This window comes from Homalodisca vitripennis, chromosome X (assembly GCF_021130785.1).
Source record: "Homalodisca vitripennis isolate AUS2020 chromosome X, UT_GWSS_2.1, whole genome shotgun sequence".
NCBI lineage: Eukaryota > Metazoa > Arthropoda > Insecta > Hemiptera > Cicadellidae > Homalodisca > Homalodisca vitripennis.
In genome coordinates, this window is record NC_060215.1 from 150,942,325 (window position 1) to 150,958,184 (window position 15,860).

A 15,860-nucleotide genomic window follows, 5' to 3' on the forward strand; every position below is an offset into this window, starting at 1 on the left:
CGTTTAGAGGATTGGAATTTATCCTCTTCGTCAGGTTAAGTGGGGGGGGGGGGGTTATTCTACATACAAAAACAAAGAAGTGAAATACTACGTTATATTTACTTTTCATTAAACATCAATTTAGTAAAATAACTAATTGGTAAATATCTAACATGTCTTACAATTTTGTTAACTCAAACCCGAATTCTAGCAAGTGAGAACAAATGTAAACATTTATATTTTGATTTAGAATTGTTTAATTTACGAAATTTGCTTGCATGACGATTGTTATTCCGGTAATGGGTGTGACTACAATTCGGAGTTACTTGTTGGGTAGGAAAGTAAAAACTACCGGTAAAAAATAAGAAAATCCATAAGTCCTAAAGAAGATTACTAAGGTCAAGATTATCAAGGTCATCTGAAAGGGTGCTCCCACCGCCGCGTCGCTGGTTCTTTCAAGGACGGAAGAAATGTCACGCTCGGATTCGATGGACTAATGAGTAAAAACAGGGTCAAATACGGACGGCGTTGGTAAGAACCTGGATACCTGGATAATTGATAACGGCTCTCAATCTACTTCGTGTAAGGCTTTCCGGAAGTTCGACCATTTCCGCTAGAGCGTGCTGATTAAAACCAGCTGAGCACTGTATAAAACTAATAATTAATGCTGTTCTCTACCATCCATTTGATCCCATTTGTATATAAACATTCATTTTTAATTTTGATATATTTATGTCTGTATGGTTCACAAATTTGTACATTCTCTGTTCCCTATTTAGAGAAATACGTAATTAATAATTAATTAATATCACCTTCTTCCCATTATCGGATCATACATGTTACAAACAGTTTAAAATGGTAAGAATTAGAACTGCATTTAATTTTTGTAATTTTTTCATATGCAAAGAATGTATTATAGCCGTAACTTCGTATCTTGATTAAAGGTATTTTTCATTTAATTTTCCTTAATGGAATTAAAAACTTCATATTCTCCAGCCCCCATACCATGTTTCAAGCTTCCTCTTAAGCTTATCGAATCGGTGATCCTATTGAACTTTCTCCGTTGATGATTTAGAACAAATGGTTTGGTGTAAACTGAGATTCCATTCAAGTAATTCTTTTGTTGACGCGGCATAGCCAACCGGCATGTAGATCGCATTGATGATTTGGTGTTGGTTACAACCAAATTACAGTTACAACCAAAACTGTTTTAACCATTCTATACCCAATGTGGTTCAATGGTCGAATAAATCTATTGTGATTCTCAGTACAGTTTGAATTCTCGTTTTGAATTGCCAAAACAAGTCTCAATTTCTACTCACATGCCGTTTTCAAGTTCCTTGATTCCTTAGTTAAAGCTTTTATCGAAAAAGTTTACATTGTTAAACAAGTTTTCAATGCCAATGCATTTAATATTCGTACCACCTACTTCGAAATATAGGCATATATAAATTTAAAAGGTAAAGAATGTTTTCTTTCCAGGCGAAGTTAGAGCTAAGAAGCCCTCTGCAACACCTAACCTGGGGACCAACTTCTTAAAGGTGACTTCCGAACCACCATCAATGGGCGGGCAGGTGAACTGCTTGCAAGGATAGGATCGCTCAGCGGTCACCCATCCAAGCAGCAACCACGCTCGACGTTGCTTGATTGGGTTATCTCGCGATAACAGATAAGACAAAAAATGACGCAAGGAAAAATAAAATAAAAGGGTCTTTCATACAAATAGTCTGGTGATACTGAACTAGTCAACGTACCTGATATATTCGACTCTACAAACGTCAGATAAAATCAAGAAGTGTAGGTAATTAACACTGTTCTCGCACAACTCCTGTAGATAAATCAGGAAAATCCACACATCCCACTGAGGGACTTCCTCTGCAGAAACTTGTTTGCTAAATAATGTGTGATCTAGGTCTCATTTCCAAATTCAAAATGGCGTCAGACAAAAATTCGGTAACTCACTAGACGTCTACCTTTGTTGCAATTGCGTTATACTTCATAAGATTATAGTTCCTCTTAACTTTCGTAACAGCACTGCTTCCGTGTTTAGAGATCAGCTTAGAATATATGAGAATCCAAGTCCTGTACGGTGTACTTTCTCTAGATTCTACCGACTACTGGACTCATAAAAAGGAGGATTAGATTTACGAGTAAAAGTTACTATCGTAATTTTTACGAGAACGGGAATAAGTGGATTACAGCCCGCCCTATAGCAGAAACAGTTACTCATTGCAGGTTAGTGGCCTGTTTGTTCCAACTCTCCATAGAAATAGTCTAGTACTGCCAGGATACAGTTGGATGTTACAGTCCAGGATTGATGGTATGTCGTTGACGAAAAGCAGAAGACTCAAATACAGCTTTGAGTGTGCTCTTAGGAGAAACAGATAGGCAGCGACAATAACAGAATATTCTCTACCAATAATATTCTAAATGTTCTAAAAATAGAATCGATTCAGAGGATACGATTTGATGAAGACAGATGAGCCGTAACCTTTGCAAAAAAGGATTATCAGGAATTTTTAAATGCCTTTTGAAAATTAAGACAGATACTTGTACCTGACCTCGTCGCTCAACCCAAATCGAAAGTTAATGTTGAGTTTAGCTCCAGTTTACCTTCTGTTTAATGCACCGTCTGAAATCTGTGCTCGTGGACTTGACTCCAGTTTCCAGGAGTCAAAGTGTATAACAGCGTCAGGTTTCAGATGCTGCACTGAGCGGAAGGTGAACTGAAGCTAAACTCAACATTCACATTGAATTAAGACAGAAGGTATTGGAAACCAAATGAATCTTACATTTTGGTGTGCAGAGATGGGATGGTAAACTATTTCATAAACAAAAGCTAAGATCCTTTTTTATTATACTTGGATCATATATCACATTAGATGTAATTGTTAGGATATAATCGGGTTGAGCTAATTGCAATATCCATACGTTAAGATCAATTTTAAGTCCGTAGTGGGTTTTACCTCTTGCTAGATACCCTTATGACCCCTTAGTGTTTTATTTCATAGAATATTCTTTGCAACGTACCATGCTGAAATTTTTCTAAATACCGACTTTCTGTATTCGCTGACAGCAGACATAATCAATGGAAATTCCAGGACGCAGATGTAACATGTTGGTGTGATATCACCGTACAGTCAGTTATTATTTGCTAGCATTGCCAATCGTCCCATCTCAAGTGAACAGAATGTAATACGTGTAAGAGGATGTGATGTCTGAAAGAATACAGCAGACATGAAGATTTAAAAAATAAGCAATAAAAGGCGAGTTCTATACAAACCTTAGTTTTCTTGTTGTGATACAGTTTGTAATACGGTACGTATAATTGCAGTTCGTATACTTTTCTATTTGACAAACATTCAATAAACTAACTGAAATATAAGTTTTCATACTAAAAGAAATACATTTTTGTATAATTTTCGGACCTATGCTAAGTTTTTCAATAAAGTTTTGAGTGACTAGTTAAAAACAATTACATACATGCATGTGTAATAATTAAATACGCATAGTTTAATAAACATTATTTTTCACCAAGTTTTGTTTACTCATTTCAATTAAATTACCTCAAATTAAACAAAAACTAATGATAATATGTCATTCTGCACTTGGCTCACTACAAAAATAACTGCTTAATGCATTTCCTCCTTGAAAAGAAGTATTAATAGGTAAGCTTTGCAATAAATAGATTTCAATAAAATATTAAAATAACCAAGATAAAAAATTACAATTAACCTCATGCACTAGGTTTCCATTAAAATTTTTGAATAATGGATTCCCTGATTGAAAACAATTATGTGTTAACTTTTTAATAAGGTAGTTAAATGCTGTATTAGAGAATGTTATTTTGGGTATGTATTTAGATCCGAATGGAAACAAACAATACAATCCAGATCTGGAATTTGCACTGAAGCAGAATGCTCAACATGACTAAGCAAATTCCCATTCCAAACATTGTGTTTCTCGATTCCGAGCGGCAATGCTGTAAAAATCGAAGAGAAATATAAACTTAGCTATAAATTGTTCTTAATATTATTTATCATAAATATGTGTGCGCCTGACTAGAAATATTAGTTTATATGATAAGCATAAAGAAGTTCAGTTTAATTTATTTGCAATAATTTCTGTCATTGTTTGTTTAAGTATTACTAACCCGAGTGCAGGTTCGATTGTCTTCATTGTACTATTGTACTTCAAGGTGCCCCTCAGGGGTCCAACTGTCTGTCTGTAGGGGTCTGTTCTCTGTGTCACTAATACTCCCCATTGTTGTCTGACGAGTAATGCCCTATTATATGCTGATGACACACTCCCTTCTTTGTAAAGATGCTTACGGTGAATAGTGTTTGTGTAACGATTTTAAATTAGCCGACGCCACTATAATAGTGATACGCGCATTGGTTTTCAAAGGATTCGATGGTGTAATGGAGCTAATGGGGTCAATAAAATATGTTTTTACTAATATAGCTCATCCACGTCAAAACACACTGCTTGCTTGATTTGAATCACGATTAGGTTAGCAGTGTGTTGATTATTGATGCGCAGATCATGAGCGAACCGGCTCACGAAATGATCTGAGATCGTCAGATCATTTGATAAAATTAGTCTGGTCATTTGATGAGCCGACTCCTGATTGAACGAACCATCGCGTCGAGACCCGTGAGCTGAGAGTCGCCAGCCAGTTTAACATTCTTCGTATCTCGTAGTTCTTTATGATCTGAGTGATCTTCATAGAACATATAAGAACACTGTTTAAAACCTGAATTTATCTGACGACAGTTACCTACACCTCGTTGAAAACTATTGTATTTCATGTATAAAGTCTTTGAACCATTAAAATTTATCACCATTATATATATTTATATTTATCATTTATATTTATCTGTATATTATGTACAGATAATATTAAGGATGATTTTTAATCGGTTAAATTTCAAGGTGCACAATTAATTTTTACATTATATTTTTAATAGTAAAAGCAAAATTAACGATTTTAATAATATAATATTGATTGCGTTAAGATAAAACGACTTATTAAATTAAATGTTTATTTTTAATTGGTTTATTCCATTATCTGATCGATCAGACGGAGTAAGTCCTATCAGTGATCTGAATGATCTGAAGATCCGGCTCATGATCCAGTTAATTTTGGTGATCTGATCCGAAAGAGTCGGATCATTTCGAAGAACCATTCTTCCCATTACTAGTGTTGATGTAGTACCCCCGAAAACTACAATGTAGTAGGGAGAGAAATACCTTAGCATTTTTTCTACCTTAAAAATATTTTACTCAACATAACTTAATGAGGTTTGTTAGATCTTAAAAAAGACGTTGTGGTGGTTCTGTAGGTTCTACAATGTTAAGATTGTAGTGTCTTGTTACACAATATTCACACGTTATATGTTTTTCACCCGACTCGAATTCAGCAAATTCAAATGAAACATATAGTTTATAGTTAGGTTATGCACTTTTAGTCTATAACATTACGTCATGTGTTAAGAATATACGGCGAATTAAAACTGAGCGCCAATTTTAGATATTGGTTCAATCACAACAACAATTAGGCTTCTATAATACGAGACTACCCAACCTATTTCTTTCTTTGGCTTGTTCTTTGGTAGATTTAGTCGCATATCTAAGAATAACAGTAACCTTGATCTTTACTCTTCTTGAACCAGATATTTGCACAAGGAAGTCGGCAAGGGTGACCTCCATAACCAGTTGTTATAATCGTTTAGATAATGTTATAATTAATAAGGTTGGTTGCCAATGTCGGAGAACCCACTTTTCTACCCAAATCTATGCTAAAAATCACTTTGCTAACCACGTCTTTATGTTAGTGTAAGTGGGTTCGTTAACGAAGACGTTAAGTTCGAAATAGATTACAAAGAGACCAAAATGTAAACATTCCAAACAACTCCATCCTGGAATATTTTAAACTACTTTCGGGCAAATTATCATTCAGTTCCAGTGATTTTTTTTATATTTTATAATGTTATAACGTATACATATACTTCTCTCGTTGTAAGTTTTATCGTCTAAGATGTAATTATGTCTTTCCAAATTTCTTTATTAATGTATAATTTAGAAACCCAGGGTATTTTATTTTGCAATTTTTTGTGGTTTTCATTATATATGGAGCTTTCTCCTGTTGAATTTCTTCATTTATTTCTAAATTATCGAGTTTATATGATTTTTTCTATTTTTGAAAATTGCGTTGTTATCTTAGAAGGTGTATTATTCGTTATATAAATTTCTAATTATTTTATCTACAGGGAAGGGACGATCTTATATAAATATAACTTTTTTATTTTTCTGAAATAAACTTGCTTTTTAAATAAAATACATTATTATTATTAAAGCTCCTGATATTCGGTTAGAAAGCCCTCTGACAAACCTTGTTATTATCATGCGAGAAGCTAAGGTAAAGATGGAACACCTTGTAGACTCCCATACTGGATATTTATCATGCCCGGTCTATAATAAGGGTCACATTCGTTATTTGCTTTATTGGCCCGTTGGGCTTCTAGAATTCCACTTTGTCCATCACAATTGCACAGTTGTTATTTACCATCTGTACAGTTTTCATTTTGCATTTCTTTGTATCTAATGGTTGTGTTATCCTATTAGGAAGATGTCCTCGTCAGCTTTACTGAGCCACCTGATCCCACCAATTGTGTAAGATCCACGTACACGCCACAAATTTGTAGATTGCAGACGTACGGGAAGTGTTTCAAAACCTACATCAGTGAGTGTTCAGAGGTAGGTAATAGTCGCTTTGCTTAGAGGGATTTTGATCCCCACGCCGCTATCAGGACATTTTTATGTTGCTATGCCCTTGGGGCCCAAAATATGAGTAGCTTGCGTAGCTCACCCTTGCATTTAAGTTCGATCTTTGATCGGTTTGTAGGAGATAATGGCGTATTGAGAGTATATTTCGTTCATCATATGTTTTTTAATAAACAACAAACTCTATTCAACTACATAGATTATAAAAAGGTCGGCAGCCCGTGAACATATTGACTAAGGCAACATAAGTGGTGACCTGGCAACATCGACTTTCTGGTACTCACTTACCAGACTTTGCTAATCTCGTTATAAAGAAGGATGACCATGTATGTTGTCTAAGGTGTATTTTATGTTACCTGGCAACACAATGCCCGGCTGTGACGACATGGAACTTATTGACTAACAGCAAAGGTGGTGACCAGGCAACATCGACTTACTGGTAACTCACTTACCAGACTTTACTAATCTCGTTATAAAGAAGGATGAACATGTATGTTGTCTAAGGTATTTTATGTTACCTGGCAACACAATGCCCGGCTGTGACGACATGGAACTTATTGACTAAGGTTCCCCCGCAGCGGCTCGATCCGATCCTGATATAGGCCTGCACAAACACAACATGTAACATTATATAGCTTGTAGTGACCATTGAACTTAACCATGATATTCTGCTAGTAAAGCTCAACAAAATATAAAATTAAAATCACTATTCAAGAGGTTTCATAAAATATAACAAATAAAAAATGTATTTTATGTATCGATTTATGGGGTTTGATGCAAAAACTGTACTTTATTTCAATAAACGAAACCCGTTGCATATTTTTTAAACACAGATGAAAACGCTATTGTAAATATCATTAATATATTCAAGGCAACAAATATTTAATTCTTTATCTGATTTCATTGAATCACTCTTTTATACCCTGGTTGAGATCCTTTCTTACAAATTTTGAACTTTACATCAGAATGTTTAACAACGCAGAGTTGTTCATAGTCCCACATAATTTTAGCAGTTATATGAAAGTAATGGTATTATTACAGTAGTATTTTTATACTATGTTGGAAACATTGTACATAATTTTAGCAGTTATATGAAAGTAATGGTATTATTACAGTAGTATTTTTATACTATGTTGGAAACATTGTACATAATTTTAGCAGTTATATGAAAGTAATGGTATTATTACAGTAGTATTTTTATACTATGTTGGAAACATTGTACATAATTTTAGCAGTTATATGAAAGTAATGGTATTATTACAGTAGTATTTTTATACTATGTTGGAAACATTGTACATAATTTTAGCAGTTATATGAAAGTAATGGTATTATTACAGTAGTATTTTTATACTATGTTGGAAACATTGTACATAATTTTAGCAGTTATATGAAAGTAATGGTATTATTACAGTAGTATTTTTATACTATGTTGGAAACATTGTACATAATTTTAGCAGTTATATGAAAGTAATGGTATTATTACAGTAGTATTTTTATACTATGTTGGAAACATTGTACATAATTTTAGCAGTTATATGAAAGTAATGGTATTATTACAGTAGTATTTTTATACTATGTTGGAAACATTGTACATAATTTTAGCAGTTATATGAAAGTAATGGTATTATTACAGTAGTATTTTTATACTATGTTGGAAACATTGTACATAATTTTAGCAGTTATATGAAAGTAATGGTATTATTACAGTAGTATTTTTATACTATGTTGGAAACATTGTACATAATTTTAGCAGTTATATGAAAGTAATGGTATTATTACAGTAGTATTTTTTATACTATGTTGGAAACATTGTACATAATTTTAGCAGTTATATGAAAGTAATGGTATTATTACAGTAGTATTTTTATACTATGTTGGAAACATTGTACATAATTTTAGCAGTTATATGAAAGTAATGGTATTATTACAGTAGTATTTTTATACTATGTTGGAAACATTGTACATAATTTTAGCAGTTATATGAAAGTAATGGTATTATTACAGTAGTATTTTTATACTATGTTGGAAACATTGTACATAATTTTAGCAGTTATATGAAAGTAATGGTATTATTACAGTAGTATTTTTATACTATGTTGGAAACATTGTACATAATTTTAGCAGTTATATGAAAGTAATGGTATTATTACAGTAGTATTTTTATACTATGTTGGAAACATTGTACATAATTTTAGCAGTTATATGAAAGTAATGGTATTATTACAGTAGTATTTTTATACTATGTTGGAAACATTGTACATAATTTTAGCAGTTATATGAAAGTAATGGTATTATTACAGTAGTATTTTTATACTATGTTGGAAACATTGTACATAATTTTAGCAGTTATATGAAAGTAATGGTATTATTACAGTAGTATTTTTATACTATGTTGGAAACATTGTACATAATTTTAGCAGTTATATGAAAGTAATGGTATTATTACAGTAGTATTTTTATACTATGTTGGAAACATTGTACATAATTTTAGCAGTTATATGAAAGTAATGGTATTATTACAGTAGTATTTTTATACTATGTTGGAAACATTGTACATAATTTTAGCAGTTATATGAAAGTAATGGTATTATTACAGTAGTATTTTTATACTATGTTGGAAACATTGTACATAATTTTAGCAGTTATATGAAAGTAATGGTATTATTACAGTAGTATTTTTTATACTATGTTGGAAACATTGTACATAATTTTAGCAGTTATATGAAAGTAATGGTATTATTACAGTAGTATTTTTATACTATGTTGGAAACATTGTACATAATTTTAGCAGTTATATGAAAGTAATGGTATTATTACAGTAGTATTTTTATACTATGTTGGAAACATTGTACATAATTTTAGCAGTTATATGAAAGTAATGGTATTATTACAGTAGTATTTTTATACTATGTTGGAAACATTGTACATAATTTTAGCAGTTATATGAAAGTAATGGTATTATTACAGTAGTATTTTTATACTATGTTGGAAACATTGTACATAATTTTAGCAGTTATATGAAAGTAATGGTATTATTACAGTAGTATTTTTATACTATGTTGGAAACATTGTACATAATTTTAGCAGTTATATGAAAGTAATGGTATTATTACAGTAGTATTTTTATACTATGTTGGAAACATTGTACATAATTTTAGCAGTTATATGAAAGTAATGGTATTATTACAGTAGTATTTTTATACTATGTTGGAAACATTGTACATAATTTTAGCAGTTATATGAAAGTAATGGTATTATTACAGTAGTATTTTTATACTATGTTGGAAACATTGTACATAATTTTAGCAGTTATATGAAAGTAATGGTATTATTACAGTAGTATTTTTATACTATGTTGGAAACATTGTACATAATTTTAGCAGTTATATGAAAGTAATGGTATTATTACAGTAGTATTTTTATACTATGTTGGAAACATTGTACATAATTTTAGCAGTTATATGAAAGTAATGGTATTATTACAGTAGTATTTTTATACTATGTTGGAAACATTGTACATAATTTTAGCAGTTATATGAAAGTAATGGTATTATTACAGTAGTATTTTTATACTATGTTGGAAACATTGTACATAATTTTAGCAGTTATATGAAAGTAATGGTATTATTACAGTAGTATTTTTATACTATGTTGGAAACATTGTACATAATTTTAGCAGTTATATGAAAGTAATGGTATTATTACAGTAGTATTTTTTTATACTATGTTGGAAACATTGTACATAATTTTAGCAGTTATATGAAAGTAATGGTATTATTACAGTAGTATTTTTATACTATGTTGGAAACATTGTACATAATTTTAGCAGTTATATGAAAGTAATGGTATTATTACAGTAGTATTTTTATACTATGTTGGAAACATTGTACATAATTTTAGCAGTTATATGAAAGTAATGGTATTATTACAGTAGTATTTTTATACTATGTTGGAAACATTGTACATAATTTTAGCAGTTATATGAAAGTAATGGTATTATTACAGTAGTATTTTTATACTATGTTGGAAACATTGTACATAATTTTAGCAGTTATATGAAAGTAATGGTATTATTACAGTAGTATTTTTATACTATGTTGGAAACATTGTACATAATTTTAGCAGTTATATGAAAGTAATGGTATTATTACAGTAGTATTTTTATACTATGTTGGAAACATTGTACATAATTTTAGCAGTTATATGAAAGTAATGGTATTATTACAGTAGTATTTTTATACTATGTTGGAAACATTGTACATAATTTTAGCAGTTATATGAAAGTAATGGTATTATTACAGTAGTATTTTTATACTATGTTGGAAACATTGTACATAATTTTAGCAGTTATATGAAAGTAATGGTATTATTACAGTAGTATTTTTATACTATGTTGGAAACATTGTACATAATTTTAGCAGTTATATGAAAGTAATGGTATTATTACAGTAGTATTTTTTATACTATGTTGGAAACATTGTACATAATTTTAGCAGTTATATGAAAGTAATGGTATTATTACAGTAGTATTTTTATACTATGTTGGAAACATTGTACATAATTTTAGCAGTTATATGAAAGTAATGGTATTATTACAGTAGTATTTTTATACTATGTTGGAAACATTGTACATAATTTTAGCAGTTATATGAAAGTAATGGTATTATTACAGTAGTATTTTTATACTATGTTGGAAACATTGTACTAGTTAAAAGAATAATAAATTGTTCTATTCTAACATCCTCATCCTAATGGTAGGTGCATAATGTTTTTAAGTAAGCTACATCCTTATCATTTACTACAGTGCAGGATCAAGGAGAAGCTGCTGATTATGGGCAAGTGGATACCAAATAACAAAGTTGTCAATGCTATATTTAAAGGAATGTTTTGTTTTGTGTCACAAGATATTGACACAAGTCACACACTCAGACCACCAAGAGCTGGCAAGAAAATATCTTCTCAAAATGTTAATGTTTGGAAGATGCTTTAAAAAAAGTTTGCAGGAATTTAAATGTGTACTCTGTAACAACACTTACACATTTCCTGATATTTTTCAGTCTGGGCACACATACGAAGTAAATTTGTAATAAGATGGTGTTCCTGAAGATTATTATGTCAATGAAAAGCATCAACTTTTGGATTGGTCGTGGAGGGCTTATCTAGATCCCGGCAATAAATGTTTTTGTGCGGACGCACAAAAACATAAATATGATAGGTAAATTGTAAGCAACTATAGTCAAAAGTGAAAAGGAACTAGTGGATCCAACTATGGGAACTGTAGTAGCTTTCCCTCGAAATTATCTCACCAGGATACTGTCAGACCCACGAGAAAGCGGGGAGGACCTTGTACTGGAGAAAATAGTGGTTATATGCAAAACAGACTTTAGATTTCGGTTAGTGTCCTTAGAGGCGTGGTAGAGGAGCTTAGTTCCTCTACTTACCTCTACTACCTTTACTTAGTTCCTCTTATAGCGTTCTACTAGAGTCTACAGTGTATTGAAATAAATGTGTACTATGTGGCAGGCTTTTATTCCAAACTCAAGAAATATTTTTAACAGTTTTCAAGCATATGTTCAGGTACAACTAAAAATGTGTGGTAATGAAGGATTGAAACTATTTAGTTTTTTACATCCCAAAACATCACTTAAAACTTTTGGTTTTATTCAACAATTTTATTTTATTTAAATTGTGTTAATAGTATTATTTCGTGACAGAAAGTATTTTACCTACCTTTGTAACTCTAGGAGAAGCTAGAAGCTTTGCTACGAACATTAATTATGTATGGAAACCGTTTAAACATGCAATGCGTTGTGCATTACAGTTATACATGATTAGGATATACTACAAAATTGTGTCAAATCTTGTTTACACTTCGAGCTTACAACAATTTCTCAAAAGTCATCCGCGCAAATGAACGATTTATTGCGATACATGATATTTTATTCCGTGAACAATAAATATATTTTTTTTTTGGGAATTCGTACTTCATCAAATACTTCGACGAACCTAGTAGAAATGATTCTTGCGAATAAATTTGTGTAACAATGCAAACAAGAACATTATTAAGTATCTATATTCTGCCCATTACACTAAACCTTCAAAATGAGATAGAACCATAAAGGAAAACGGGCATATAGAACCTGAATTAGACGTATTTTTTACGGATACGAACACACAAATCTGTGATGTTGAGTAACTTGCTTTTAATGGTGTTTTCTGTCAGACGATATACGAACACCAACTTTCCTACTGATCGCCTCGAGATTGATGTCAACTTCTAAACTTAGGGCCAGGTAATAAAGGTTTTATATGGGAAAACTTGCTACACAACTTTACGTCGTCTACACAGCTGTGCTACAAGCAATCAAAATTGTGTAGCAGCAAAGTTGTATTTTGGTATTAAAATTAAATAGTAAAAAAAATGATAGAGCAATTAATCATCAATTACTGTTAATTACTGAAATGTACATATTTTTATAATAATGAACTGGCTTTTATGTTTTAATATCAGATACATACGTTTTAAATTAATATCTTACAAAATAATCATGGGAAGGTTATTAAAATAATAAATAACTATACCATCATTATCGTATCATATTTTCACGTAAATAAAAATTATTTTATTAATTGACATGTCATAAAGTCGAACAGGGTTTTTGGCAATCAAGTGAACGCACGAGAACCACCAGATACTTGCCTTAGTCACTGGCATAATTAGGTGGATTTCATGGAATTACATCAATCTATTTTAATCACACTTATGACGGAATTCCCGGAGGAGTTTATTTTTGCTACAGGTTTACTCAGCTATTTCCCAATGTAGATTCAAAATTTAACATTTTCAAGTAATAATAATTACAAACAGCTTTTATTCTTGTACTGTTTCTATATCCCTTATGATATCAAGATGGCAGCCATTGTAGTTTATAAAATATATCTCAGTTATTATGCATAGCAGAGCAAGAAATCTCAGATCCTTTAAGATATTGATGAAATATGTGCTTTTTCACATCTTTTAAAATGAATGGCAGTACAAAGTTTTCAGAACTATACAACATACGCAAATAATTGTGAACATATTTGTGAAATAATAGTGAAAAGTGTCACATTTTTCAATAAATAAAAACCAAACTTGGTATATTGACCAGTATTTGAACATGACTTGGACAAGTTCGTTAATCAGTCTTAACCAATATCACGTCTCAAGATGGTGGTTATTAAGTGTTTTTACATAGACCAAACATAACAATCTTTTAGATAATACATTTTAGACAACGTTAGCTAATTCTAAACAAATTTTATTCTTACGTGTGGTCCAATATCTCTTAAGGTTTCAAGATGGCGGCTGTTAAAATTTAGCAAAAAGAGGAATTTTAGAAATGTTTTGAATATTTGTTCTTATTTATTTTGTATGTCTCTTAAGGGTTTTCAGTAACTGGCGAACAAACGTTTGAATGTAACTAACAAGTAATTAACACTAAAAACTAACTAACTAGAAATAACTAGAAATTTACTACAAATAATGATGAAAACTATAACTGCCGCCATTAAAACATAGTACATTAAAACTACATACAGTACTAATATAGTATATGCACATTGCTTCACTAAGTTCGTTAGCCAGTCTGAAGGTTTCATAATGGCGACCACTCGCATTTGTAAAAAACTTTCCTCTCGGCTATTCTACAATACATATAAAAATATATTTTTATAAAACTGTGTAGCTATTTCAAGCATCTTACATTCTTACAATTTTTACATTAACTCCTAAGGTTTCAAGATTGTAGCCTTTCGAAAGTATTAGAAGTAGACAATAACATTGATTCGATGAAAGGTAATATAATTTTGGATTGATGGCAACATTTTGGATTTATCAAGACGATTATATTAACGTGCCCACCTCGAGAGTCAACTATGAGTGTTGTGCAAATTAAACGTCTAAATTAAGAATTCGTCTCCAGTTTGACATTTCTAGATGACAGTCACGTGTGAAATCTACCTTTCCTCCGACTAAGTCGGAAGAAATATTATATAAATGTGACTGGTTCAAATGTTTTTTTGTTACAATTTTCCCATGATAAATCCCCGCGGGACAAACTCACACGATGGGAGACGTGGGAATAGAAGAGACCAGTTGAAGAATGCTCCATCAGTTGGAACTCTCATGCCTATTCATCTTATGGCAAGCGATCCCTTAGTTTATTCCTTACAAGACGTAATTTAGAGAAGCGCAAATCCCTTCCACTTTTCCCCTAAGACGAAAGTTGACAAGTCCACTAAAATTGCAGAGGTTTAGATATGAATGAGTATTTGATCTAGATTTCTTAAATAACGTATACTGTTATTAAAGAGTGTGCTTATAGGATTCTTCGTCCGTGGATTTGGGACAAGGTGTTAAACACATACATAACCAAGCAGCGTTAAAGCATTGGAATCTATGTGTTAAGCATAACAATAATCTGGGATTTTTATCACGAATTTCCTTTCTCAGCAAGTTCACTTTTAGAGCTTTTCCAAGCCATGATGAGATCGTAAAAATCAAAAGGGCTGATTTTTTGGCAAACTTGGGACCAGCATTGAACGTGAAATAACCTCAGCCATTTTGTGGAATTCCCAGACGACCATTAGCACTTACTATCCCTAGGTGCCTTTAAAATAATTTCGAACTAGATGTACTTTGAACTCACAAAACTACGGAGAATGTTTTTTCGGGTTTAGGCATGGGTATGCTTTTTCTTCCCTAAAGGCAGTCTGGATATAGTGTTGAATAACAATATATGTTAAATCAAGAGAATACTGTGGTTTAGTTTTGAAACGAGAAAAAAATTAAATGTGGAATTGATAAAGTTTTAACTCTAGTTGAAGTTTCGGCTATGCAGACCACTCCTCTGACTAAGCCACTACCACAGTTCATTCACAGAGACGTGCTTCCAACAATAAAATCTACAATCTACAATAGCCCTAAACACAACCGAAGTTCTAGAGCCCAGTTTTGCTCCCTACTCATGGATAAAAAGTATAGATACCCGAGTTTGAACGTTAACCAAAAACTAACTAGTACAGCTACAATAACGGGAGTTACTTTAAAACTT

The 15,860-nt window shown here is 31.6% G+C and overlaps 1 protein-coding gene across 1 annotated transcript in view; it reads right to left on the reverse strand.

The window, feature by feature from the left end:
• LOC124370021 overlaps positions 1-15,860 on the reverse strand; it is a 146,451-nt gene that overhangs the window by 17,058 nt on the left and 113,533 nt on the right. Inside the window, exon 5 of the mRNA XM_046828301.1 lies at positions 7,284-7,369. Coding sequence (XP_046684257.1) covers positions 7,284-7,369 — 86 coding nt within the window. The remainder of the gene's footprint in view (positions 1-7,283; positions 7,370-15,860) is intronic.